The sequence below is a fragment of the Oncorhynchus mykiss genome, chromosome 5, assembly GCF_057628025.1.
Source record: "Oncorhynchus mykiss isolate SJ-2025 chromosome 5, ASM5762802v1, whole genome shotgun sequence".
NCBI lineage: Eukaryota > Metazoa > Chordata > Actinopteri > Salmoniformes > Salmonidae > Oncorhynchus > Oncorhynchus mykiss.
In genome coordinates, this window is record NC_143026.1 from 63,870,001 (window position 1) to 63,890,055 (window position 20,055).

The window sequence follows — 20,055 nt, forward strand, 5'->3', positions numbered from 1 at the left end:
TGTGTGTGTGTGTGTGTGTGTAGGATAATAAGTTGTGTGTGTGTGTGTGTGTGTGTGTGTAGGATAATAAGTTGTGTGTGTGTGTGTGTGTGTGTGTGTGTAGGATAATAAGTTGTGTGTGTGTGTGTGTGTGTGTGTGTAGGATAATAAGTTGTGTGTGTGTGTGTGTGTGTGTGTGTAGGATAATAAGTTGTGTGTGTGTGTGTGTGTGTGTGTGTGTGTGTAGGATAATAAGTTGTGTGTGTGTGTGTGTGTGTGTGTAGGATAATAAGTTGTGTGTGTGTGTGTATGTGTAGGATAATAAGTTGTGTGTGTGTGTGTGTAGGATAATAAGTTGTGTGTGTGTGTGTGTGTGTGTAGGATAATACGTTGTGTGTGTGTGTGTGTGTGTGTGTAGGATAATAAGTTGTGTGTGTGTGTGTGTGTGTGTGTAGGATAATAAGTTGTGTGTGTGTGTGTGTGTGTGTGTGTGTGTAGGATAATAAGTTGTGTGTGTGTGTGTGTGTGTAGGATAATAAGTTGTGTGTGTGTGTGTGTGTAGGATAATAAGTTGTGTGTGTGTGTGTGTGTAGGATAATAAGTTGTGTGTGTGTGTGTGTGTGTAGGATAATAAGTTGTGTGTGTGTGTAGGATAAGTTGTGTGTGTGTGTGTAGGATAAGTTGTGTGTGTGTGTGTGTGTGTGTGTGTAGGATAATAAGTTGTGTGTGTGTGTGTATGTGTAGGATAATACGTTGTGTGTGTGTGTGTGTGTGTGTGTGTGTGTGTAGGATAATAAGTTGTGTGTGTGTGTGTGTGTGTGTGTAGGATAATAAGTTGTGTGTGTGTGTGTGTGTGTGTGTAGGATAATAAGTTGTGTGTGTGTGTGTGTGTGTGTGTAGGATAATAAGTTGTGTGTGTGTGTGTGTGTGTGTGTGTAGGATAATAAGTTGTGTGTGTGTGTGTGTGTGTGTGTGTGTAGGATAATAAGTTGTGTGTGTGTGTGTGTGTGTAGGATAATAAGTTGTGTGTGTGTGTGTGTGTGTAGGATAATAAGTTGTGTGTGTGTGTGTGTGTGTAGGATAATAAGTTGTGTGTGTGTGTGTGTGTGTGTAGGATAATAAGTTGTGTGTGTGTGTGTGTGTGTAGGATAATAAGTTGTGTGTGTGTGTGTGTGTGTGTGTGTGTGTGTGTGTGTGTGTGTAGGATAATAAGTTGTGTGTGTGTGTGTGTGTGTGTGTGTGTGTGTAGGATAATAAGTTGTGTGTGTGTGTGTGTGTGTGTGTGTGTGTGTGTGTGTGTGTGTGTGTGTGTAGGATAATAAGTTGTGTGTGTGTGTGTGTGTGTGTGTAGGATAATAAGTTGTGTGTGTGTGTGTATGTGTAGGATAATAAGTTGTGTGTGTGTGTGTGTGTAGGATAATAAGTTGTGTGTGTGTGTGTGTGTGTGTGTGTAGGATAATACGTTGTGTGTGTGTGTGTGTGTGTGTGTAGGATAATAAGTTGTGTGTGTGTGTGTGTGTGTGTGTGTGTGTAGGATAATAAGTTGTGTGTGTGTGTGTGTGTAGGATAATAAGTTGTGTGTGTGTGTAGGATAATAAGTTGTGTGTGTGTGTGTGTGTAGGATAATAAGTTGTGTGTGTGTGTGTGTAGGATAATAAGTTGTGTGTGTGTGTGTGTGTAGGATAATAAGTTGTGTGTGTGTGTGTGTGTGTAGGATAATAAGTTGTGTGTGTGTGTGTGTGTGTAGGATAATAAGTTGTGTGTGTGTGTGTGTGTGTAGGATAAGTTGTGTGTGTGTGTGTGTGTGTGTGTGTAGGATAATAAGTTGTGTGTGTGTGTGTGTGTGTGTGTGTGTGTAGGATAATAAGTTGTGTGTGTGTGTGTGTGTGTGTGTGTGTAGGATAATAAGTTGTGTGTGTGTGTGTGTGTGTGTGTGTGTGTAGGATAATAAGTTGTGTGTGTGTGTGTGTGTGTGTGTGTGTAGGATAATAAGTTGTGTGTGTGTGTGTGTGTAGGATAATAAGTTGTGTGTGTGTGTGTGTGTGTGTGTAGGATAATAAGTTGTGTGTGTGTGTGTGTGTGTGTGTAGGATAATAAGTTGTGTGTGTGTGTGTGTGTGTGTAGGATAATAAGTTGTGTGTGTGTGTGTGTGTGTGTGTGTGTGTGTGTGTGTAGGATAATAAGTTGTGTGTGTGTGTGTGTGTGTAGGATAATAAGTTGTGTGTGTGTGTGTGTGTGTGTAGGATAATAAGTTGTGTGTGTGTGTGTGTGTGTGTAGGATAATAAGTTGTGTGTGTGTGTGTGTGTGTGTGTAGGATAATAAGTTGTGTGTGTGTGTGTGTTTAGGATAATAAGTTGTGTGTGTGTGTGTGTGTGTAGGATAATAAGTTGTGTGTGTGTGTGTGTGTAGGATAATAAGTTGTGTGTGTGTGTGTGTGTGTGTAGGATAATAAGTTGTGTGTGTGTGTGTGTGTAGGATAATAAGTTGTGTGTGTGTGTGTGTGTGTGTAGGATAATAAGTTGTGTGTGTGTGTGTGTGTGTGTAGGATAATAAGTTGTGTGTGTGTGTGTGTGTGTGTGTGTAGGATAATAAGTTGTGTGTGTGTGTGTGTGTGTGTAGGATAATAAGTTGTGTGTGTGTGTGTGTGTGTAGGATAATAAGTTGTGTGTGTGTGTGTGTGTGTGTGTAGGATAATAAGTTGTGTGTGTGTGTGTGTGTGTGTAGGATAATAAGTTGTGTGTGTGTGTGTGTGTAGGATAATAAGTTGTGTGTGTGTGTGTGTGTGTGTAGGATAATAAGTTGTGTGTGTGTGTGTGTGTGTGTAGGATAATAAGTTGTGTGTGTGTGTGTGTGTGTGTAGGATAATAAGTTGTGTGTGTGTGTGTGTGTGTGTGTAGGATAATAAGTTGTGTGTGTGTGTGTGTGTGTGTAGGATAATAAGTTGTGTGTGTGTGTGTGTGTAGGATAATAAGTTGTGTGTGTGTGTGTGTGTAGGATAATAAGTTGTGTGTGTGTGTGTGTGTAGGATAATAAGTTGTGTGTGTGTGTGTGTGTAGGATAATAAGTTGTGTGTGTGTGTGTGTGTAGGATAATAAGTTGTGTGTGTGTGTGTGTGTAGGATAATAAGTTGTGTGTGTGTGTGTGTGTGTGTAGGATAATAAGTTGTGTGTGTGTGTGTGTGTGTGTAGGATAATAAGTTGTGTGTGTGTGTGTGTGTGTGTGTGTAGGATAATAAGTTGTGTGTGTGTGTGTGTGTGTGTAGGATAATAAGTTGTGTGTGTGTGTGTGTGTAGGATAATAAGTTGTGTGTGTGTGTGTGTGTGTGTGTGTAGGATAATAAGTTGTGTGTGTGTGTGTAGGATAATAAGTTGTGTGTGTGTGTGTGTGTGTGTGTGTAGGATAATAAGTTGTGTGTGTGTGTGTAGGATAATAAGTTGTGTGTGTGTGTGTGTGTGTGTGTGTAGGATAATAAGTTGTGTGTGTGTGTGTAGGATAATAAGTTGTGTGTGTGTGTGTGTGTGTGTGTGTGTGTGTGTGTGTGTGTAGGATAATAAGTTGTGTGTGTGTGTGTGTGTGTGTGTGTGTGTGTGTGTGTGTGTGTGTAGGATAATAAGTTGTGTGTGTGTGTGTGTGTGTGTGTGTAGGATAATAAGTTGTGTGTGTGTGTGTGTAGGATAATAAGTTGTGTGTGTGTGTGTGTAGGATAATAAGTTGTGTGTGTGTGTGTGTGTGTAGGATAATAAGTTGTGTGTGTGTGTGTGTGTAGGATAATAAGTTGTGTGTGTGTGTGTGTGTGTGTAGGATAATAAGTTGTGTGTGTGTGTGTGTGTGTGTGTAGGATAATAAGTTGTGTGTGTGTGTGTGTGTAGGATAATAAGTTGTGTGTGTGTGTGTGTTTAGGATAATAAGTTGTGTGTGTGTGTGTGTGTAGGATAATAAGTTGTGTGTGTGTGTGTGTGTAGGATAATAAGTTGTGTGTGTGTGTGTGTGTGTGTAGGATAATAAGTTGTGTGTGTGTGTAGGATAATAAGTTGTGTGTGTGTGTAGGATAATAAGTTGTGTGTGTGTGTGTGTGTGTAGGATAATAAGTTGTGTGTGTGTGTGTGTGTGTAGGATAATAAGTTGTGTGTGTGTGTGTGTGTGTAGGATAATAAGTTGTGTGTGTGTGTGTGTGTGTGTAGGATAATAAGTTGTGTGTGTGTGTGTGTGTGTAGGATAATAAGTTGTGTGTGTGTGTGTGTGTGTAGGATAATAAGTTGTGTGTGTGTGTGTGTGTGTAGGATAATAAGTTGTGTGTGTGTGTGTGTGTGTAGGATAATAAGTTGTGTGTGTGTGTGTGTGTAGGATAATAAGTTGTGTGTGTGTGTGTGTGTAGGATAATAAGTTGTGTGTGTGTGTGTGTGTAGGATAATAAGTTGTGTGTGTGTGTGTGTGTAGGATAATAAGTTGTGTGTGTGTGTGTGTGTGTGTGTAGGATAATAAGTTGTGTGTGTGTGTGTGTGGTGTAGGATAATAAGTTGTGTGTGTGTGTGTGTGTGTAGGATAATAAGTTGTGTGTGTGTGTGTGTGTGTGTGTGTGTTGTGTGTGTGTGTGTAGGATAATAAGTTGTGTGTGTGTGTGTGTGTGTAGGATAATAAGTTGTGTGTGTGTGTGTGTGTGTAGGATAATAAGTTGTGTGTGTGTGTGTGTGTGTAGGATAATAAGTTGTGTGTGTGTGTGTGTGTGTAGGATAATAAGTTGTGTGTGTGTGTGTGTGTAGGATAATAAGGATAATAAGTTGTGTGTGTGTGTGTGTAGGATAATAAGTTGTGTGTGTGTGTGTGTGTAGGATAATAAGTTGTGTGTGTGTGTGTGTGTAGGATAATAAGTTGTGTGTGTGTGTGTGTGTAGGATAATAAGTTGTGTGTGTGTGTGTGTGTAGGATAATAAGTTGTGTGTGTGTGTGTGTAGGATAATAAGTTGTGTGTGTGTGTGTGTGTGTGTAGGATAATAAGTTGTGTGTGTGTGTGTGTGTGTGTAGGATAATAAGTTGTGTGTGTGTGTGTGTGTGTGTAGGATAATAAGTTGTGTGTGTGTGTGTGTGTAGGATAATAAGTTGTGTGTGTGTGTGTGTGTAGGATAATAAGTTGTGTGTGTGTGTGTGTGTGTAGGATAATAAGTTGTGTGTGTGTGTGTGTGTGTAGGATAATAAGTTGTGTGTGTGTGTAGGATAATAAGTTTGTGTGTGTGTGTAGGATAATAAGTTGTGTGTGTGTGTGTGTGTAGGATAATAAGTTGTGTGTGTGTGTGTGTGTAGGATAATAAGTGTGTGTGTGTGTGTGTGTGTGTGTGTGTAGGATAATAAGTTGTGTGTGTGTGTGTGTGTGTGTAGGATAATAAGTTGTGTGTGTGTGTGTGTGTGTGTAGGATAATAAGTTGTGTGTGTGTGTGTGTGTGTGTGTGTGTGTGTAGGTTAATAAGTTGTGTGTGTGTGTGTGTGTGTGTGTAGGATAATAAGTTGTGTGTGTGTGTGTGTGTGTAGGATAATAAGTTGTGTGTGTGTGTGTGTGTGTAGGATAATAAGTTGTGTGTGTGTGTGTGTGTAGGATAATAAGTTGTGTGTGTGTGTGTGTAGGATAATAAGTTGTGTGTGTGTGTGTGTGTAGGATAATAAGTTGTGTGTGTGTGTGTGTGTAGGATAATAAGTTGTGTGTGTGTGTGTGTGTGTGTAGGATAATAAGTGTGTGTGTGTGTGTGTGTGTGTAGGATAATAAGTTGTGTGTGTGTGTGTGTGTGTGTAGGATAATAAGTTGTGTGTGTGTGTGTGTGTGTGTAGGATAATAAGTTGTGTGTGTGTGTGTGTGTGTGTAGGATAATAAGTTGTGTGTGTGTGTGTGTGTGTGTAGGATAATAAGTTGTGTGTGTGTGTGTGTGTGTGTAGGATAATAAGTTGTGTGTGTGTGTGTGTGTGTGTGTAGGATAATAAGTTGTGTGTGTGTGTGTGTGTGTGTAGGATAATAAGTTGTGTGTGTGTGTGTGTGTAGGATAATAAGTTGTGTGTGTGTGTGTAGGATAATAAGTTGTGTGTGTGTGTGTGTGTAGGATAATAAGTTGTGTGTGTGTGTGTGTGTGTGTAGGATAATAAGTTGTGTGTGTGTGTGTGTGTGTGTGTGTGTGTGTGTGTAGGATAATAAGTTGTGTGTGTGTGTGTGTGTGTGTGTGTAGGATAATAAGTTGTGTGTGTGTGTGTGTGTGTGTAGGATAATAAGTTGTGTGTGTGTGTGTATGTGTAGGATAATAAGTTGTGTGTGTGTGTGTGTGTAGGATAATAAGTTGTGTGTGTGTGTGTAGGATAATAAGTTGTGTGTGTGTGTGTGTGTAGGATAATAAGTTGTGTGTGTGTGTGTAGGATAATAAGTTGTGTGTGTGTGTGTGTGTGTAGGATAATAAGTTGTGTGTGTGTGTGTGTGTGTGTAGGATAATAAGTTGTGTGTGTGTGTGTGTGTGTAGGATAATAAGTTGTGTGTGTGTGTGTGTGTGTAGGATAATAAGTTGTGTGTGTGTGTGTGTGTAGGATAATAAGTTGTGTGTGTGTGTGTGTAGGATAATAAAGTTGTGTGTGTGTGTGTGTGTAGGATAATAAGTAGTGTGTGTGTTGTGTGTAGGATAATAAGTTGTTTTTTGTAGTGTGTTGTGTGTGTAGTAGGATAATAAGTTGTGTGTGTGTGTGTGTGTGTGTAGGTAATAGTGTGTGTGTGTTGTGTGTAGGATAAGTTTGTAGGATAATAAGTTGTGTGTATAATAGTTTGTGTGTGTGTGTGTGTGTGTAGGATAATAAGTGTGTGTGTGTGTGTGTGTGTGTAGTATAATAAGTTGTGTTGTGTGTGTGGTGTGTGTGTGTGTAGGATAATAAGTTGTGTGTGGTGTGTGTGGTAGATAATAAGTTGGTGTGTGTGTATGTGTAGGATAATAATTTGTTTGTGTGTGTGTGTAGGATAATAAGTTGTGTGTGTGTGTGTGTGTGTGTAGGATAATAAGTTGTGTGTGTGTGTGTAGGATAATAAGTTGTGTGTGTGTGTGTAGGATAATAAGTTGTGTGTGTGTGTGTGTGTGTAGGATAATAAGTTGTGTGTGTGTGTGTGTGTGTAGGATAATAAGTTGTGTGTGTGTGTGTGTGTGTGTGTAGGATAATAAGTTGTGTGTGTGTGTGTGTGTGTGTAGGATAATAAGTTGTGTGTGTGTGTGTGTGTGTGTGTGTAGGATAATAAGTTGTGTGTGTGTGTGTGTGTGTGTAGGATAATAAGTTGTGTGTGTGTGTGTGTGTGTGTAGGATAATAAGTTGTGTGTGTGTGTGTGTGTGTAGGATAATAAGTTGTGTGTGTGTGTGTGTGTAGGATAATAAGTTGTGTGTGTGTGTGTGTGTAGGATAATAAGTTGTGTGTGTGTGTGTGTGTAGGATAATAAGTTGTGTGTGTGTGTGTGTGTAGGATAATAAGTTGTGTGTGTGTGTGTGTGTGTGTAGGATAATAAGTTGTGTGTGTGTGTGTGTGTAGGATAATAAGTTGTGTGTGTGTGTGTGTGTGTAGGATAATAAGTTGTGTGTGTGTGTGTGTGTGTAGGATAATAAGTTGTGTGTGTGTGTGTGTGTGTAGGATAATAAGTTGTGTGTGTGTGTGTGTGTAGGATAATAAGTTGTGTGTGTGTGTGTAGGATAATAAGTTGTGTGTGTGTGTGTGTGTAGGATAATAAGTTGTGTGTGTGTGTGTGTGTGTGTGTAGGATAATAAGTTGTGTGTGTGTGTGTGTGTAGGATAATAAGTTGTGTGTGTGTGTGTGTGTAGGATAATAAGTTGTGTGTGTGTGTGTGTGTGTGTGTGTGTGTGTGTAGGATAATAAGTTGTGTGTGTGTGTGTGTGTGTGTGTGTGTGTGTGTAGGATAATAAGTTGTGCGTGTGTGTGTGTGTGTGTGTGTGTGTGTAGGATAATAAGTTGTGTGTGTGTGTGTGTGTGTGTAGGATAATAAGTTGTGTGTGTGTAGGATAATAAGTTGTGTGTGTGTGTGTGTAGGATAATAAGTTGTGTGTGTGTGTGTGTAGGATAATAAGTTGTGTGTGTGTGTGTAGGATAATAAGTTGTGTGTGTGTGTGTGTGTGTGTGTAGGATAATAAGTTGTGTGTGTAGGATAATAAGTTGTGTGTGTGTAGGATAATAAGTTGTGTGTGTGTGTGTGTGTAGGATAATAAGTTGTGTGTGTGTGTGTGTAGGATAATAAGTTGTGTGTGTGTGTGTGTAGGATAATAAGTTGTGTGTGTGTGTAGGATAATAAGTTGTGTGTGTGTGTAGGATAATAAGTTGTGTGTGTGTGTAGGATAATAAGTTGTGTGTGTGTGTAGGATAATAAGTTGTGTGTGTGTGTAGGATAATAAGTTGTGTGTGTGTGTGTGTGTGTGTGTAGGGTAGGATAATAAGTTTTGTGTGTGTAGGATAATAAGGTGTGTGTGTGTGTGTAGGGTAGGATAATAAGTGTGCGTGTAGGGTAGGATAATAATGTTGTGTGTGTGTGTGTGTGTGTAGGGTAGGATAATAATGTTGTGTGTGTGTGTGTAGGGTAGGATAATAAGTATCAAGTCTCCATAAAGCAGCCTGGTGAAACTGCTTCACTTAACGAGAAGGGGGCCCCTAAGGAGCCGGGACATTAAAGTTGCATTGACTCCAGCATGGTATCGCTACCCATTGTAATTCTCCTTAATGTTAATATTTGCACAGAGCTGGGTAATTCATTTTAAAGACCCATCTGCCCTTTTGCCTGGTTAAATATTTATACTGTCATTTTTCCTATTTATGTCTCCTTATCCTTGGTTTATTTTGGCCACACATAGAAGGACCACATATGAAGGAGCGATTGATTACATACTCTTGAATAATTGCTATTAACATGCACTAAGGTAGGTTAGGCAACATGGGACGCACTACATCCTATCATGATGTGCAATCCATACATGGAAGTGAAAGAAACATGAAGTTAAAACACATTTGCTATCAAATTAATAAACTATGAATAAGCCAAGTTAATAAACTGAATATTGAAAAAGCATATGCTAGAGGTATCTAAACCAACTCTCAAACATAGTTCATTTAATGCGATGCAGTGCCGTAGACCGCTGCGCCACTCGGGAGGCCAACATAGTTCATTACAAGCATGTGTATGTATCTACACTACCTGTTTTCATCATTTTTCTCTCATTCCATTTTGCACCCAATACAGCGAGCCAAAATGAAATATGATGTTAAAGCAGTTTTGAGACGCCCACGGTGAATACAATACGTGATTTTCCCTCCCTCCCCGAGCTCTAGCATCACACAGATACGCTTCAGTCATCTGTTGCCATGGTAACTGCAGCCGGCATTCACTAGAGCATCAGCCCATGTAGTCAAGAGTCTTTAAGGGCTTGGGGGAAAAAAAACTGGAAAGTTAGGAGAGAGAGAGGGAGCGATAGATTGGCTGGGCAGGGAAATGCTGCCTGTCTGACTGATGCCTTTTTAACTACAGCTCATCAGAAGCCCTGAGGTAGCACCAAATAAGGCAACAGATCTCACTACCACATGACTTCTTGGTGATGTTAGATAGAGGCATACAAAAGGTTGGAAGCATAATTGGTTGTAACTAAGGTTGAATGGCGGGAACCCGGTTATCGATATTTATTTCCCAAAACCACTCACTTCTCCCAGGATAAAATAGCTGCGAGAACCCGGTAAATTATTTATGAAAAGCATGGCGTGAAATGGAACTGTTAAATGATATGCAATGTCTAAATCTAGCTTCGCTACGAACTCTGCATGATGAATCAATCCTCAGGGTGGGGATAGACAGCCCATCTCACTATGGAGGCATATAGACCTATGATCTCATCACGGTAACCTTTTTTTCTTTTCTTCCTGTGACAGGTAGGCCTACACTTGCTACAACATAGCCTATGTTACAATAATATAAAGACAGCATGCGTGCCTAATTTACCCATCCAGCTGGCGTATCACTCGATTATCTTTACTTTAAATCATTGCACGCGCAAGCACTCTCTCCATGTCCTCGCTCTCCATCAACTACATTCAAATTGCTTCCAAAACAGATCTAGATTTATATATAGATGTCCTAGTCTACCTCTTTCAGATAATAAATTCAATGCAGTATCAGCTTTTATATTAGTCTAATTAATGATGGGTTACGCATAATAAGCTTCTAACTTACAGCCTTACAGTCTCTTGCGCAATACGGAACCTCCTGTGTTCCACTGGCCTCTCTCCTTAAATAACGTTCCTTAGCTGTTGGAGTCCCATGCAGGAAAAGCTAGACTGGAATAGCTTGCTGGACATGATTTCTTATACCAATAGACTTGTTCCCTGAATGCTAAATACAGCAGCCAATCGAACTCATGGGTAGTTTGAAAGAAGAGCGAACGCGCAATAGCGGTCTGTAGCAGTTAACTGTTCAGACCATTAACCGTTCAATCTTTGTGAAGAGAAGTTAAAGCCTTTTGCGTCTAATTCTAAACCTGTTATTCAAGGATGTTACTAGAATGATGAAGATAAAAGACAACAAAACATATTTCATTTAACTGTTGAAAGCGAGGAAGGAATGAAGCAACAATAGAAAGAGGTAGGCTCTAACATTAGGGGAAATATTTATGATATACAGTGCCTTGCGAAAGTATTCGGCCCCCTTGAACTTTGCGACGTTTTGCCACATTTCAGGCTTCAAACATAAAGATATAAAACTGTATTTTTTTGTGAAGAATCAACAACAAGTGGGACACAATCATGAAGTGGAACGACATTTATTGGATATTTCAAACTTTTTTAACAAATCAAAAACGGACAAATTGGGCGTGCAAAATTATTCAGCCCCCTTAAGTTAATACTTTGTAGCGCCACCTTTTGCTGCGATTACAGCTGTAAGTCGCTTGGGGTGTCTATCAGTTTTGCACATCGAGAGACTGAAATGTTTTCCCATTCCTCCTTGCAAAACAGCTCGAGCTCAGTGAGGTTGGATGGAGAGCATTTGTGAACAGCAGTTTTCAGTTCTTTCCACAGATTCTCGATTGGATTCAGGTCTGGACTTTGACTTGGCCATTCTAACACCTGGATATGTTTATTTTTGAACCATTCCATTGTAGATTTTGCTTTATGTTTTGGATCATTGTCTTGTTGGAAGACAAATCTCCGTCCCAGTCTCAGGTCTTTTGCAGACTCCATCAGGTTTTCTTCCAGAATGGTCCTGTATTTGGCTCCATCCATCTTCCCATCAATTTTAACCATCTTCCCTGTCCCTGCTGAAGAAAAGCAGGCCCAAACCATGATGCTGCCACCACCATGTTTGACAGTGGGGATGGTGTGTTCAGGGTGATGAGCTGTGTTGCTTTTAAGCCAAACATAACGTTTTGCATTGTTGCCAAAAAGTTCAATTTTGGTTTCATCTGACCAGAGCACCTTCTTCCACATGTTTGGTGTGTCTCTCAGGTGGCTTGTGGCAAACTTTAAACTACACTTTTTATGGATATCTTTAAGAAATGGCTTTCTTCTTGCCACTCTTCCATAAAGGCCAGATTTGTGCAATATATGACTGATTGTTGTCCTATGGACAGAGTCTCCCACCTCAGCTGTAGATCTCTGCAGTTCATCCAGAGTGATCATGGGCCTCTTGGCTGCATCTCTGATCAGTCTTCTCCTTGTATGAGCTGAAAGTTTAGAGGGACGGCCAGGTCTTGGTAGATTTGCAGTGGTCTGATACTCCTTCCATTTCAATATTATCGCTTGCACAGTGCTCCTTGGGATGTTTAAAGCTTGGGAAATCTTTTTGTATCCAAATCCGGCTTTAAACTTCTTCACAACAGTATCTCGGACCTGCCTGGCGTGTTCCTTGTTCTTCATGATGCTCTCTGCGCTTTTAAACGGACCTCTGAGACTATCACAGTGCAGGTGCATTTATACGGAGACTTGATTACACACAGGTGGATTGTATTTATCATCATTAGTCATTTAGGTCAACATTGGATCATTCAGAGATCCTCACTGAACTTCTGGAGAGAGTTTGCTGCACTGAAAGTAAAGGGGCTGAATAATTTTGCACGCCCAATTTTTCAGTTTTTAATTTGAAATATCCAATAAATGTCGTTCCACTGATGATTGTGTCCCACTTGTTGTTGATTCTTCACAAAAAAATACAGTTTTATATCTTTATGTTTGAAGCCTGAAATGTGGCAAAAGGTCGCAAAGTTCAAGGGGGCCGAATACTTTCGCAAGGCACTGTATATGCATCAGCCTACTGATTACATAAACAGGCCCTATTACATTTCAAAATTAAAATTACATTTGCTAGCCCATACTTGTAACTTTGTAAGCCACATGGGCCATTATGTTTTTCTGTGGTGGGTAATGTTCAGTAGCCTATATGATATAGGCTATGTATTGTAAACAAACAGGAGCTGCATTACCATAAAAGCCTGTTCCAACACAATGGGCCTCACATTAGACCTCCACATGATACAAGAAAGAGGCAGTGGGTTCTGTTTTCTCCTCCCATCATTATCGAAGTGATACAATTTGGCCTTCCGCAGAGCACAGATGCAAATGACAACAAATCAATCACTAAAGTGACAGCTTGTTTCCTCGAGCACTTTACATTCATCATCCTATGTTGAATAGAAATAGATTGGACATCGCTCATCACCGGACTGCTGCTGCCCCCCCCAATCTCCGATTGAATTTGCATTTCAATTAAGAGCACTCTCTTCAGCAAGTATGGAGGTAAGTTCAACTGCTGCTTCAGCTAGAAAGGGAGCACGATGACTTACTTGTGTTGTCTAATGTTTTGTATTGAGAACCTCTTCTCAGGGTCATACTCAAGCATTCCTGTAAGAAAAGAATTAAATAAAAATTATTGACAGCTACGTAATAATTTGATGATGCATTTATTCCTTTCATTATGTCTTTATTTTTGTGCGGTGTTTAAATCAGGGCTATTTGACAACGATGAAAACAGACACTTGAGCATAATGAACGTTTCCATCGAGAAAAACAGAGTGGCTGTCCTTCAAACACGTCTTTATTTGAGATTTTTTTTTCAATACACTGCATATTCGTGATACATCAAAACAACAACTGTTGTGACACCGAAGGTACAATCACCACAAAGCCATCTCCAAAAGACAAACCTCCAAGTATGAATCACTACTAACTGCTAAGTACATTTGAGCGTTCCAATAAAGAGGAACATTTATAATTCTGTGGCCATACCCTTCTTGTAATGAGTGATTCCTCACGAAACCGGGACAAAAAGACGCCATGATTTGGGGGATTTTCACAAAATGTTATCCACTGAATGGTCATTTGGAGGAATAATTGTTGACATACATATCTAAAAGCATAATTGAGAAATAATTTATCAACGTTGGCATCCCTCAAATACTCTTACTACTGCTTTCATCTCTAATAAGGCTTAATAACATGAAATAGAATATTGGGAGTGCCAGCAGCAGTGTTAGTCAGTCTAGACCAGGGCTCTTGAACCCTGTTCCTGGAGTTACCCTCCTGTATGTTCAGTCCAACCCCAGCTATTAACTAACCTGATTAAGCTTATCCACCAGCTAATTATTAGAATCAGGTGACCTCGAGTAGGGTTGGCGTGAGTAGGGTTAGTTCTCCAGCAACAAGGTTGGAGAGCCCTGGTCTAGACTCTTACCTCTTAACAGGCCAGAGAGCAGAGGGCCACACTCCTCTGGAACACTGTAGTCTCCCTTCCCAATGTTCTCAAACAGCTTATAGATGTTGTCACCTTCGAAAGGGTACAGGCTGGTTGTTATGTTATAACTGAAAAAAATAAAAAATACAATTCCAAAATCAAGAAGAGTACTTTAATGAAGAATAATCTGCAGGGGCGCAACTTTCCCCCCCCACCACATTCTAAAATTGCATTTTTGTCCCCCCCAGTATTATCATTGGAATTTTACACAAAAACAAGGCAACAGTGTGGTTTAGGACCATGCGGACGCCTCCGAGCAGTCATGAAGGCTGTTTGGAGTGTTTATCCGACTGGATAACATACATATATATATATATATATATATACAGTGCCTTGCGAAAGAATTCGGCCCCCTTGAACTTTGCGACCTTTTGCCACATTTCAGGCTTCAAACATAAAGATATAAAACTGTATTTTTTATGTGAAGAATCAACAACAAGTGGGACACAATCATGAAGTGAAACGACATTTATTGGATATTTCAAACTTTTTTAACAAATCAAAAACTGAAAAATTGGGCGTGCAAAATTATTCAGCCCCTTTACTTTCAGTGCAGCAAACTCTCTCCAGAAGTTCAGTGAGGATCTCTGAATGATCCAATGTTGACCTAAATGACTAATGATGATAAATACAATCCACCTGTGTGTAATCAAGTCTCCGTATAAATGCACCTGCACTGTGATAGTCTCAGAGGTCCGTTTAAAAGCGCAGAGAGCATCATGAAGAACAAGGAACACGCCAGGCAGGTCCGAGATACTGTTGTGAAGAAGTTTAAAGCCGGATTTGGATACAAAAAGATTTCCCAAGCTTTAAACATCCCAAGGAGCACTGTGCAAGCGATAATATTGAAATGGAAGGAGTATCAGACCACTGCAAATCTACCAAGACCTGGCCGTCCCTCTAAACTTTCAGCTCATACAAGGAGAAGACTGATCAGAGATGCAGCCAAGAGGCCCATGATCACTCTGGATGAACTGCAGAGATCTACAGCTGAGGTGGGAGACTCTGTCCATAGGACAACAATCAGTCATATATTGCACAAATCTGGCCTTTATGGAAGAGTGGCAAGAAGAAAGCCATTTCTTAAAGATATCCATAAAAAGTGTAGTTTAAAGTTTGCCACAAGCCACCTGAGAGACACACCAAACATGTGGAAGAAGGTGCTCTGGTCAGATGAAACCAAAATTGAACTTTTTGGCAACAATGCAAAACGTTATGTTTGGCTTAAAAGCAACACAGCTCATCACCCTGAACACACCATCCCCACTGTCAAACATGGTGGTGGCAGCATCATGGTTTGGGCCTGCTTTTCTTCAGCAGGGACAGGGAAGATGGTTAAAATTGATGGGAAGATGGATGGAGCCAAATACAGGACCATTCTGGAAGAAAACCTGATGGAGTCTGCAAAAGGCCTGAGACTGGGACTGAGATTTGTCTTCCAACAAGACAATGATCCAAAACATATAGCAAAATCTACAATGGAATGGTTCAAAAATAAACATCTCCAGGTGTTAGAATGGCCAAGTCAAAGTCCAGACCTGAATCCAATCGAGAATCTGTGGAAAGAACTGAAAACTGCTGTTCACAAATGCTCTCCATCCAACCTCACTGAGCTCGAGCTGTTTTGCAAGGAGGAATGGGAAAAAATGTCAGTCTCTCGATGTGCAAAACTGATAGAGACATACCCCAAGCGACTTACAGCTGTAATCGCAGCAAAAGGTGGCGCTACAAAGTATTAACTTAAGGGGGCTGAATAATTTTACACGCCCAATTTTTCAGTTTTTGATTTGTTAAAAAAGTTTGAAATATCCAATAAATGTCGTTCCACTTCATGATTGTGTCCCACTTGTTGTTGATTCTTCACAAAAAAATACAGTTTTATATCTTTATGTTTGAAGCCTGAAATGTGGCAAAAGGTCGCAAAGTTCAAGGGGGCCGAATACTTTCGCAAGGCACTGTGTATATATATATATATATATATATATATATATATATATATATATATATATATATATATATATATATATATATATATATATATATATATATATATATATATACACGTATATATACATACATGTATACATATATATATATATATGTATATATGTATGTATATATATGTATGTATGTATACATATATATATATATGTATGTATGTATATATATATATATATACATATACATATACATATCACCCACACATATCACCCACACTTCTAAAACCAAAGTTACGCCCCTGATAATTTGCAATTCAAATCACATTATTAGACAGCAAAGCATGTTCAATTCAATAAATTGTATTTTTCACCCAAGAGGCATGAAATAAATATGCCAGCTGAAACAATTAATGTCAGAGTGGCCACTCACAGTGTGACACCAGCAGACCAGATGTCCACTTTGAACCCTGAGAAGGTGTCCAGGCCGTTGGCAATCTCTGGGGGCTGGAAGGCCGGAGAGCCCTGGCTCGTACAACATGTGTCGTCCTCTGCAAATGGGTGCAGCGCCTTGGGAGGGAGAACAGGAATACACAGATAATCATTCGGCCCCATAAAGGTAACCCAATTAAACTGCAATATAAAGTGGATATCGGAAAACAGTCAGAGGACTAGGGGCTCACCTCTGCTACACCCAGGTCGGAGATTCTTAGTGCGCCATCCGTCGTCAGCAGTAGATTCCCTGGTTTAATATCTTTGTGAACTATTCCTTGGCTGTGCAAATATTCCAAGCCATCTAGCAGCTGGCAAAAGTACCTGGGGAAAAATAGCAATACATCTGTATTAATGTCACTGTTTGGTGTTCGTGTTTGGCCAGATATCTTTAGGCCACATATCTAGAACTATTGAATTGAGATGAAAGATACCCATGAGCTTGAAAGACTGGAAACCTTTTCTCATCAACACTGTCCAACATCTCCTGCATTCCACATACACAATATTCCATCACCATATACGTAGGCAGAGTCAAGGAAAAGAGACAAGGTGGCAATGGTTTCATACTGGTAATTTAGCAAGGCGCCAAAACAAACGTGCTATACATCTTCATCACCAAAGGATCTATATTAATTCTACACAAATAACCTTGAATCCTAATGTCTACTACAGTACTGATCAATATGTGGTTGACTGACTAGTCACTAATCCATGAAACTAGCTAGATACACAAAATATAAATCGATCCAAGTCTGGGAACATGCAATGTCCTTGAGAATACATTAATCTTCCTGAATGGACCGAAGATGACAAGCGTACAAATCGTGAAAATGAATGTCTAAACAATACTCATTTCTGTATTCACACTCCTCAGGGTCACTTATCTAGCCAGCATAGAAGGCACTCATCTAGCCAGCATCCTCAGCCAGAGCGGGAAGGAGAGAGGCGTGAAAGGGGATCATTAGTTCCTATAATAATGTTCTCACCTCAACAATTACACTAAAATGCCAATTGGGATTTACTTGACCCTACATTGGCAGAATCCTTCATGGTCCTAAAAAAGCAAGTGCTAAAGCCATCTTAAGTGTCAACTGTACTAAAATGTATTGGGGAGACCGTTTTAATGTCAGAGATAAAGGTTACTGAGTGTTTATGTGGTGTAGAGCAGCAGACTAAGGACAAGACAGAGATCATTACAATCAAAGACAGTGAGTTGGGGGGGAAGAAGGTAAACTTGTGAAGTTAGTTAGTCCATCTGATTTAACTTTGCCTTTTTCTCCCCAAGAGGCCAACAGAGACACCTTGTGGTCATACCGCTGAATTCCAGCAACATGAGCATTGAAGGACAGTGCATTGTTTTTACAGTTGATCTGCATAGCTTACTCGACAACTGTTCCATGGGACAAGATCATTCTCCAGATGTAAGGAAAAAGTCACCCCAAAATAGACGAGCCTAACCCACTATCCACACGTTATGCTTGGGCAAATCTTATGCAGTGCTTGAAGGCTTTGTTAGTGCGACTTGTATGACACGTGAGACATCACTATGGTTTAGATCAGGGGTGGGCAAACTTTTGGGTTGAGGGCCACATCGAGATTTTTGAAATTCAACAGAGGACCGCATTTTTTGGGGGACCAATTGTTTGTTAAAATCTATTTGCGGGGGCATCCTGAGTGGCACAGCGGTCTAAGGCACTGCATCGCAGTGCTTGAGGCATCCCTACAGCTGGCCGTGACCGGGAGACCCATGAGGCAGCGCACAATTGGCCCAGCGTCATCCGGGTTAGGAGAGGGTTTGGCAGACTGAGATTTCCTTGTCCCATCACGCTCTAGCAAATCTTATGGTGGGACGGGCGCAGTGCACACTGATGCAGTCGCCAGGTGCACAGTGTTTCCTCTGACATATTGGTGCGCCTGGGTGAAGCGGACATAGTGTCAAGAAGCAGTGCCGCTTGGCTAGGTCGTGTTTCGGAGGACGCACGGCTCTCGACCCTTAGTCCATAAGGGAGTTGCAGCGATGGGACAAGTCTGTAGCTACCAATTGGATACCACAAAATTGTCAAGAAAAATAAATAATAATATATATATACACATTTCTACAAAAAAAGTACATTTAATGTCTAGTTGGCCGGATTCAAGTGTACAGCGAGCCGGATAGGAACTGTGGGGCGTACTTTGACCCCCCCTTGGTTTAGATACTCATGCTAAAGAATTAAAACATTTTTTTAAAGGATATATCTTTTGCTTCTCCTCATTATACAAAACTTCAACCAACTGGATAATATTCTTGTGCCTTAATCTTCGTAGCAGCTGAATCTCTCTGTAAAGAAAGAAAAGTGTTTAGATATATGGTAAAAGGAAAACTGGAGTAATTGCACTATGGAATAATACTGCATTTTCATCAGCACTCACAACAAAAGACACAGGGCAAAGATCATTTGAACAGCCTTCATGTTGTTTTATCTTCTGGCCTTTCAAAGGCAAGATTTATTGAGATAAACATTAGTGTCCTGAAAAGCTCAATTTACATCCCACTTCAATCAATAGTGAGGTTAATTTTACATTCAGTAATTCCTCAGAGTAAATCCTGAAGTACATAATCTGATTAGAAGCATATTCACACACCAAAACAACAAATCCATCAACACAGCTAGCGTGTTCTGTAGATCAACACTAAAAGCACTGAAAAGCCATGCCACATACTTTTTTACATTTTGCTCCCCATTGGGGATGCGTCTCAGCTTCTTCTTCTTGAGGATCTTGACTGCCCTCCTGCAGAGGGTCTCAGAGTCCAGCATCTCCTTCACCTTCCCGTAGGAGCCCTCCCCCAGCAGGTCTCCCATCAGGTACTTCCCAATCAGCTTGGCCTTCTTCCTCCGCGGCTCGTAGATGACTTCAGTGGAGTCGATGCGGTGGATGAAGGTTTCCATGCACATGGTCAAGTCATTCTCCAAATAGTCCATGTGGTCATGGATGTCCTCGTCATTCATGGTTGCCCCTTCAGCAACTTGACTGTTCTTTAATACTACTGTACTGTTTGTTTCTGGATGCCCTGGGTCGGACTGTACGAAATTGCAAGAAAAATATTCCAATACTGAATATTGAAATGCAGGATGCTGCAACTGCAGAAAGGCTACAGAATGTTCACCTTAACCTGCTGACCATGCAGCACTGCTTGAGCAGAGAAGTGAGTGGACTTTTGGGTACTGGGTACTGTCCAATATTACAATGTCTGGCTATGGTATGAGGGAATGGTTTAGTTCTTTGTTCTCTGATGATATAGGCCTATTCCCTCCTTAGCCATGTCCTTGTGACACCTGGGACCTGCAGTGTTGTGATGTGTGCAGCTTTCTTTGGTTATTGGTGAATGTCATGTTGTGGGCAACTTAATTGTGAATCAGGTATATGATTTTCATTGAGTTCTTCTACAATGTTTAGCTGATCTAATTTTCTACCTCCATCCCATGTACCGAATAAATCCGGGGTACTTGCCAAGACTGCAAAACTGGTCTGCCAGCGTCAATGAATCGATGCAGGGATCCTCAGATCTGCATTACAAATGCACAATCGCATAAGAAATTTGATGAAATTCACATCATGAGATGGCACCTTCCAAATGCTTGGAATATGACAAATACACACTACCAATGATATGGATGTGCTATCATAACGATTTACATTTGAATACTAGCTCCAATTACAACAAGCAATGCTAAATATTCTTATGAACATCACATCCACTCAACAAAAATAGCAGGTCATGGGTAATATACAGTAATCAGTGAGATAGGATAGTGCAAACCAGCAGATCTAGCGAGGCTATGGCACACAGGGGGGCACAATAACATTTCTGAGATTCGATTCATTGT

At 40.4% G+C, this 20,055-nt stretch overlaps 1 protein-coding gene across 2 annotated transcripts in view; it reads right to left on the reverse strand.

The window, feature by feature from the left end:
• Positions 1 to 20,055, reverse strand: part of LOC110524266 (serine/threonine-protein kinase STK11) — a 57,434-nt gene that overhangs the window by 36,598 nt on the left and 781 nt on the right. The window contains exons 2-8 of one of the 2 annotated variants that reach the window (XM_021603756.3): positions 18,890 to 19,734; positions 18,423 to 18,506; positions 16,618 to 16,707; positions 16,375 to 16,507; positions 16,125 to 16,261; positions 13,695 to 13,822; positions 12,808 to 12,865 (exon numbers count right to left, since the gene is read on the reverse strand). In XM_021603756.3, the coding sequence (XP_021459431.3) occupies positions 12,808 to 12,865; positions 13,695 to 13,822; positions 16,125 to 16,261; positions 16,375 to 16,507; positions 16,618 to 16,707; positions 18,423 to 18,506; positions 18,890 to 19,176 (917 nt within the window). In that variant the 5' untranslated portion in view covers positions 19,177 to 19,734. The remainder of the gene's footprint in view (positions 1 to 12,807; positions 12,866 to 13,694; positions 13,823 to 16,124; positions 16,262 to 16,374; positions 16,508 to 16,617; positions 16,708 to 18,422; positions 18,507 to 18,889; positions 19,735 to 20,055) is intronic. The other variant, XM_090235480.1, reaches the window with a different exon arrangement.